Genomic DNA, 7511 nt, shown 5'->3' with positions numbered 1-7511 from the left:
TAAACTTCTGAACTCTTCCTAATTTGGGTAGCTTCTTGGTGTACTTGGCAAGGTCGGAGTGACCTTGGTTCATCCTAAAATTGCTGAAGCCACTACTTCATGTTCTGGTGTTCCTTCCTATCAACTCGTTCTGTTCTCTCAGACAATTTATTACCTTCGTGATTTGGTAAGATCCAGCAAATATAGCCTGACTGACCACAAACGGGGCCTGCAACTACTCAGAGCTATGATAAGTGACAAGAGAGGAAGGCAGGAATGTAGGGAGTAGTCCTGAGACCAGCACAATGATGTCTTGAAGCAGCAAAACAGTATTGTCGACCTTGTTAGGAGATAAAAAAGGAACCCAGCTTACATTTTAACTCCTCATTTCTCGAAGACTGCTTCCTTTTGAGCGGATTCATCCCGTAATCAAGAGGTTGTTTAAGTATTTGGAACAGTGGGAAAAGCTGGTTTCAAAACTCTGGTGATGACTGTCAGAAAGGGGTGCGTCTGCATCAGTCCAGAGAGAGCTGGACAGGGGACGGGGCTGCTCCGACTTGGTGGGCATCCTGGTTTGAGGTCAAGCAGAACCCATTTGCTCTGCAGTGATTTGACTTTTCAGCTGAGCCTCTTCTAACTCACTGCCTCTCTGAGATTAACGGCATAGTTTTCAGACAGTGTGTGCTTCTAGCAGACGAGGTCTGATGTTTCTAGTGAATCCCAAGGAACGGTATGCAGAGAGGCTCCTGTTTATTCTTCTTGCTATACCAGCCAAGGCCAGTTCACTTTGTTCTCTACAAAGCTGGAGGGCAGCAGTGGAAAAGGGTCTTCAGTGGGGTCACACCTGTGGGGTGTGGGGAGGAGCGTACAGGACAGGCGACCCAAAACTGACCAAGAGGGTACTCCATCCCACGTGCCTCATGTCGGTAGAAAAGCTGAGGGATGAAAGGGGTCAGCCTCTTTCTTCAATGGCCAGGGAGCCCAAGGAGAACTCTTGTCTCTTGGTCGGCCTTTGATCCCGACTCATGCCTTCCTGACTCCAGATGCAGAACCTGGGTCTTGTCCGTCGTTGATTCCAGTCTGGGACATTCCCAGTGCCTGCTGCCGATGGGATCATCAGCCTGGGAGCTCGAGACAAGTCTTTCTCTCTCTTCTGTTCTCTCCCTCCTTCTTGGAAGGGGAGTCAGGTTAAAGAGGCCATCTGTGGGTGGGTTTAGTGGCCAGCCCAGCCCAAACCACAGCAGGGGTGCCCGAGAGCAAGCTGCCGGCCAGAGCAGAAGGGTGTGGGTGCCTCTCTCCTCGCCTCCGCTGAGGTGGGGCTGGGGCTGCACGATGCAGTCTCTCCAAGGGCAGGCGTCAGAGCTCCTCCAGGGAAATCCAAGCAGCAAAACTCAATCGGCACCTACAAGGCAAGGACAGAGGCAGAAAGCGCTGATGAAACCACGGAGGCGGGAGAGGCGGGACTCTGTCGCCCGTTCTTTGGGAAGTCCAATGAAAAAAGGGTAGTTCCTGGCACAGAGAGAGAGCCCTTCTGAGCAGTGGCTGCGGTGTGGGCCTTTCCAAAACCCGAGCAGCAGCATCCCTCACTGTGCCTTGCTAGAAACACAGCTTAGAGGGCCAAAGATGCTTCTCTTGTACCCATTGGTTGGTTTTGTCTCCCTTCCGCTACTCCGAGCAGTGTTCAGAGCTTTAAAGGATGGACAGCAGAGTCTGCCACACACCTGGGCTCCTCGTTCTTCTTGCCTCCTTGGATTTCCTCAGTTGTCCGTCTCGGAGAGCTCTGTTTCCAGCTGTCTTCTCTTAACCTCTGGTTGACCATCACCCTCCCTTTCAAAGGTTGCCTTTCGCTTTCTGCTGGAACGTGAGGAGCCTGGCAACCTTTCCAAAAAGAGTATTGTTAGACGGGCAAAGCCACGGTAAACTGGAACCCATTCTGCTCTTAAAACCAAAGCTGTCTCATTTTACCTTCTCTCCTCGGTCAACCTCTGCACGTGCTCGCTTTCTGGAGCTGCTGGAGGCACCTGCAACAGAAATGTGGACTTTATCAAGTGGCCAGGACCTAGCTGCCCAATTTGGTTGGGTCATGCTCTCTGCGGACCTGACATACTTCTACTGCTTCTGCTTTTACCTCCAGTGCTGCTGACTCCGTGCCTGATGCCCCGGCAACCACAGCCTCCTCCTCCCCCTCCAAGAGTTCCTCGTGGTGTTCAATGAGGAACTCGACCAGCTGCGTGACCTGCACAAAGCAAACCATTGGTGTCATGGCTGAGAACGGGTCCAAGAGCCTCTCCCCCTCCGGACCCTTGCTTCTCTGCTGGGACCGGGAAGCTGTAGCCATCTGGTAAGCACAGCGTACCTTCTGCGTCACCTTCACTAGGACGTCGAGGGGGAGGGTCTGCTCCTCAGGTGGGCTGAGCAGGTTTGGCCCCACACAGATGGCCAGGTTGGCAGCACTCATCCTGCTGGTGCCCACGTTGCTGCTGATGGCTTTCAGCAAGGACAGCAACTGCTTGAGGAGCAGGAGGTTGCTTTGGGGCAACTTGCTGGCCACCCTGAGAGGAACAGGCACACAACGTTAATAAAGCAGACGCTGTCACCGCAGGTCCCCCAGGCTGATCTCACCCAAGCCTACGCCGGGGAAGGCTCCCTGGCCAGGCCTGGTCTCCAGCAGAAGGACTGCCTTCTCTGAGCTACGGCTACCTCTTTCCCTCCCTGCTCTTCTGACCAGAGTCCCTTCCTGGAACAACCCACCATGCCTGCCCCAAGCGCTCCAAGGAGAGAAATGCTTGGCTGTGCCACCACCGTGCCCCCAAAGCCCACCCCACAGCAGCCAGCCGTGCCCGGCAGAGAACACGGCTGTGTCAAGGAGGCCGTGGCTTTGCAGGCAAGTGCTGGCCTCTGCCAGCCCCTGGGCAGCAGCAGGTGCTGGCCACACTTACTCTTTGAGCGCTGCCAGCTTCTCCTGCCTGCTGTCCTTCTGCAGGGCGCTGATCCACTCCTCATAGAGCTCTGCCTGGAGGAGCTTGGAGGGGATCCTGCGGAGGAAGTCCTGCAAGGCCAAGGGCTCCAGGTGAGGCTTGGGGCACTCCTGGCGGGAGCAGGGGCAGCCTCCCCGTCACTCTGGCTCAGGAGCAGGCGGCTGGCTTTGGGTTCCTGCCCATCTGCACCAAGCCAGCCGGGAGCTGCCAGGCCCCAGGGGAGCAGGCTTCACCTTCAAGATGACGGCCAGCAAGTGCGCAGGCTGGCTTTCCAGGTGGACCTCCGCTCCGGAGTCCAGGGCCTCCCTGAGCTGCCGGGAGGCCTGCTCGCCGGCCGCCAGCCGGAAGATCCCCTCCGTGGATGGCCCGTGCTGGTGCAGAAGAGCCAGCAGGTCCTGCAGGGCAGAGGGGAGGAGAGTTGGTGGGCTGTAGACGGGCTTTGGGGCAGGTGAAGGTAGCTTCGGGGCAGGAGCAAGCGTGGGCAGCTCTGCGGCTCTCCGTGGGGCAGGATGGAGGGGTGGGTGAGATGGGGAGGAGCGGGCTTTGTCCCCGAGCCCCAGCTGGGTTCCCTCTGCTCGGGCCAGCGCCTCTGCAGAGGAGCCAGAGGGCTGGGCACCCCCTAGGCAGGCGTGCTTACCTGGATGGGCTGGGGAGGGGTGCCATCCTGGCTGCAGAGAGCTGCCAGGGGCCGGCCAAAGAGAACCCCGCTGCTGCCAGAGCCCGACGGCCCGGGCGCTGCTGCAGCGGCCGAGTTCCCTCGCCGGCCAAATGGCCAGGGAAGAAAGCTCCTCCTGCTGCCGGTCCCACCTGCTGCCAAGGACAAGAGGGCAAAGAGGCGTGGAGGAGGAGAAGTGCCAGGTGAGCGCTCCCGCACCCTCTCAGCACTGTCCCCCCTCCACCCAAAGAAGGGGAGAGGGGTGGTTTGGGAAGAAGGGGCTCTGGGGGCTCAGCTCTCTCCCGCCGCAGAGCCGTGGGGATGGACGTGCCCTGCAGGGAAGGCAGCAGCAGCCCCGCTGCAGCACCAGTGCCCGCCTGCCAGAGGAGAAGGGCCCTGCGGTCCCCGTCTCCTGCAAACTCACCAGCTGTGTGGCCAGGTCCGCCTTGGCTGGCAGAGGAGACGGGAGCTGGCCGCTGCTTGGCACCAGCCTGCAAGAAATGCCCTGTGCTCAGCCAGCAGCCCCGCAGCAGAAAGGGCCCGCGGGGAGCTGCGTCAGCCCCTAGCCCTGCCAGATGGCACCCCTCACCTCTGCCTGCCGCTCGACCAGCCTCTCCAGGCTGCTGGCGTGGAGTGTGGTGGCCTGGGCAAGGGCAAAAGAGCAGAAGGTGAGAAGCCGTGCCCCTGCTGCCGGGCTGCAGCAGGCTCTGGGGACAGAGCGGAGACAGGAGGGACACTCACGGCATTGCGGCGCCTCAGCTCCTTCCGCAGGAGCTTGATGGAGGGCACCTGGGTGACGCGGGCTCCCTCCACTCCTGCTGGTGGCCTGTGCACAGGGACGGGGCAGAGAAAGAGCAGTGTGAGACCCCAGCTGCCTTGTCCCTCCCCCGCCCGCCCTGGGAGCCCCTTCCAAGGTGCCCGCAAGCAGCCGGGCACCCTCCGGCAGTGGAGTGGAGTGGAGAGCAGCGGCAGTGGTGGGGCCGGGGCTGGGCAGGTGTTGGCTGGACACGGGGGGGTGAAGCAGCTGCCCCAGCTCTGCCCGCTGGAGAGCTGCCCACAGCCGTGGGGGCACCTCTCCCCAGCTGGGGAGGGCCGTTTCCCCATGGTGGGGCTACGCCTGGAGCATCCCCCCGGTGCTGGGAGCAGGGCTTGCCCAGGCTGCACGGCCGGGCAGGGCTTACCCAAGGAGGGCGCTGAGCCAGAGCTCCTTCACCACCCGGGAGCTGCAGACAGAGAGGGGAAACAGCCTGAGTGCCCGCTGCGGCACAGCCCTGCCCCGTGGGGACGGCCACAGAGGCAGGACAGAGCCCCCTGGGGACGGCCACAGAGGCACCCCCCAGCCCTGCCGTGGGGACGAGGCACCCAGACTCACCAGAAGGTGACCACGCAGGAGCCGCAGGGCCAGAGCAGGACAAGGGACTTGGCGTCCTTGCCCTTCTCCTCCGTGGTGGCATCGCCAGCTGCCCCCTTCCCGCTGCAGAGCACCTGCAGCATGGCCAGGGCCAGGCAGAGCTGCGGGCGCGGGGCGCTGCCACGTCTGCAGAGAGGAGCGTCAGGGAGTGACCTGGAGGTGGCCAAGCCCGGGGGCTGCCCTCCAGCCTCCCCCTGCCATGGGGGCGGCCACGGGTGCATCCAGCAGCAGGGTGCCGGGGGCCTGGGGCTTGGGAGGAAAGGGGCTCTGCGAGTCTTACTTGGCCTTGGCGATGACCAAGGTGTCCCTGTAGAGGAGCAGCTCCCTCTTCCTGCTCCGCCGGCCCTCGGTCACCTTCACGCGCTGCCGGTGCAGCGGCTCGGGTGGTGCTGCCACGGGCTCAGGGTCGTCCCTGGGGAGCAGACGGCGTCGGGCATGAGCAAGGGGGCTGCCGCGGGGACCGGCCGTGCCGGCGTGTCCCCGAGCCATGGGGGGAGCTCACCTGGAGCCCTGGCAGCAGTTGACCTGTCCCATCTCAACGGCCTCACGCGGGACACAGCTGTGGGGCTGATGACAGTGCCCAGCTGGCCCACGCAAGGCTGCCAAGGGGGGTCGCGGTGCCAAAAACCACTCTCACAAGGACGCTGGGCAAGAGCTGGGCTCTGCCAGTGACGCTCGCTCGGTGCTGGCACAGCACTGTCCCTGCAGGGCCCTGGGGAGGTTGCCAGGCCAGCGCTGGGTTCACCATTGTGATGTCAAGACTGGCCAGGGGGGCCGTGGTGGGGGAGGGGCACTGGGGGGCTCTCCCCACTAAGACCATGGCTCTCGCCTACTTGACCTCCAGTCCAACCATCAACCAAACACTGCCAAAACCACCACTAAACCAAGTTGCTAAGCACCACATCTACCCATCATTCCAATCCCTCCAGGGACGGTGATGCCATTACTTCGCTGGGCAGCCTCAGCCTCTTCCAACGCTTGAGAGCTCTCTTGATGGAGAAATTTGTCACCACTTGTGACTGGCCTCCAACGGACTCCATTCACCAGTACTCTCTGGGTCTGGCCCTCTCCATGCTTTTTTATCCAGTGAAGCATGCACCCATCCAGGCCATAAGCAGCCAGTTTCTCCAGGATAATGCTGTGGGAAATGGTGACAAAGGCTTTACGAAAGTCTAGATAAACAACATCCCCTGAGCGGGTTACCAGACCTCCTGGAAGCTGGGAGTGTAGTTACTTAGGGCAGTGATTGCCATTGTTAATCATGAAGCAAAGATGGCATTGCCTTTGAAACACTTCAGATGCCAGCTCGGAGAGTCACATGCAAATTTCCATGCTCTTCTGACTCCTGCACAATCACTGCAAGACCTGCAGATCAGCCCTGCAATTGGTTTTGCCTGTTGTGGCTGGCACGTGTGTTTTCCCTTTGGAAAGGACCTCCACCCCTTTCAACATCAAAGAGGTGACCCAAAACTGACCAAGAGGGTGCTCTGTCCCACGTGCCTCATGTCAGTAGAAAAGCTGAGGGATGAAAGGCTGTATTCTCAGCAAGATTGCTGATGATACCAAATTAGGAGGACTGGCTGACACCCCAGAGGGCTGTGCCGCCATCCAGCGCGATCTGAACAGGCTGGAGAGCTGGGCAGAGAAGAACCTAATGAGGTTCAACAAGGACAAATGTAGGGTCCTCCACCTGGGGAGGAAGAACCCCAGGCACCAGTGCAGGTTAGGGATGGATCTTCTGGGAAGCACTACTGAGGAGAAAGATCTGGGCTGCATAGGAAAGAGTGTGGCCAGCAGGTCGAGGGAGGTCATTCTCCCTCTCTACTCTGCACTGGTGAGGCCACAACTGGAATACTGTGTCCAGTTCTGGGCCCCCCAGTTCAAGAGGGACAGGGAACTGCTGGAAAGAGTCCAGCGTAGGGCTACAAAGATGATTCAAGGACTGGAGCATCTCCCTTATGAGGAGAGGCTGAAAGAGCTGGGACTCTTTAGTCTGGAGAAGAGAAGGCTGAGGGGAGACCTTATTAGTGCCTACAAGTATCTCAAGGGCGGGCTGAGGGAGGAGGGAACCCGACTCTTTTCAGTAGTTACCAGTGAGAGGACAGGGGGCAATGGGCACAAGTTGGAACAGAAAGGGTTCCACTTGAATATGAGGAAAAACTTTTTCATGGTGAGGGTGACGGAGCCCTGGAACAGGCTGCCCAGGGAGCCTTGTGGACTTGTGGAGTCCCCTTCTTTGGAGATTTTCAAGACCCGCCTGGATGCAGTCCTGAGTGGCATGATCTGACGCGGTCTGGGTGGTCCTGCTTTGGCAGGGGAGTTGGACTAGATGATCTCTATGGTCCCTTCCAACTCTAAAAATTCAGTGAAATTCAGTGAAACCTCTATGAAAGTGGGATCCAAGAATGCAAGAGGTGTGGGCCAGAAGGTGAGTAGACCAAATGGAATTTGATTCTTACCTGTGATGGGCAGAAAGGAATACAGAACA

At 59.5% G+C, this 7511-nt stretch overlaps 1 protein-coding gene and 1 long non-coding RNA gene across 2 annotated transcripts; both read right to left on the bottom strand.

The window, feature by feature from the left end:
• Positions 1 to 583: 583 nt before the first annotated feature.
• LOC106891640 lies at positions 584 to 2158 on the bottom strand. The gene is made up of 4 exons (XR_001412739.1): positions 2108 to 2158; positions 1945 to 2000; positions 1701 to 1857; positions 584 to 1381 (listed from the first exon to the last, which is right to left on the bottom strand). It is a non-coding gene; the product is annotated as an uncharacterized LOC106891640 (long non-coding RNA).
• Positions 2159 to 2160: 2 nt separating this feature from the next.
• On the bottom strand, positions 2161 to 6663 carry LOC106891638. The gene is made up of 11 exons (XM_014948325.1): positions 5526 to 6663; positions 5304 to 5435; positions 4985 to 5149; positions 4794 to 4835; positions 4354 to 4438; positions 4202 to 4255; positions 4037 to 4103; positions 3595 to 3767; positions 3191 to 3352; positions 2336 to 2531; positions 2161 to 2215 (listed from the first exon to the last, which is right to left on the bottom strand). The coding sequence occupies exons 1-10, from the start codon at positions 5555 to 5557 to the stop codon at positions 2382 to 2384; spliced, it is 1062 nt and encodes a 353-aa protein (XP_014803811.1). The 5' UTR covers positions 5558 to 6663; the 3' UTR covers positions 2161 to 2215; positions 2336 to 2381.
• Between the last annotated feature and the right edge of the window lie 848 nt (positions 6664 to 7511).

Source organism: Calidris pugnax, unplaced genomic scaffold (genome assembly GCF_001431845.1).
Source record: "Calidris pugnax isolate Ruff unplaced genomic scaffold, ASM143184v1 scaffold164, whole genome shotgun sequence".
Lineage (NCBI taxonomy): Eukaryota > Metazoa > Chordata > Aves > Charadriiformes > Scolopacidae > Calidris > Calidris pugnax.
The sequence above is the reverse complement of the archived record's forward strand: the minus strand, read 5'-3'. Positions and strand labels throughout refer to the sequence as shown.

Bases quoted from the DNA above. Each gene is read 5' to 3' on its own strand.
- LOC106891638 (XM_014948325.1), bottom strand. From the start codon at position 5,557: ATGGGACAGGTCAACTGCTGCCAGGGCTCCAG. The intron at 5,436-5,525 runs GTGAGCTCCCCC...TCTGCTCCCCAG, and splicing joins AACTGCTGCCAGGGCTCCAG to GGACGACCCTGAGCCCGTGG. The intron at 4,104-4,201 runs GTGAGGGGTGCC...CATTTCTTGCAG, and splicing joins TGGTCGAGCGGCAGGCAGAG to GCTGGTGCCAAGCAGCGGCC.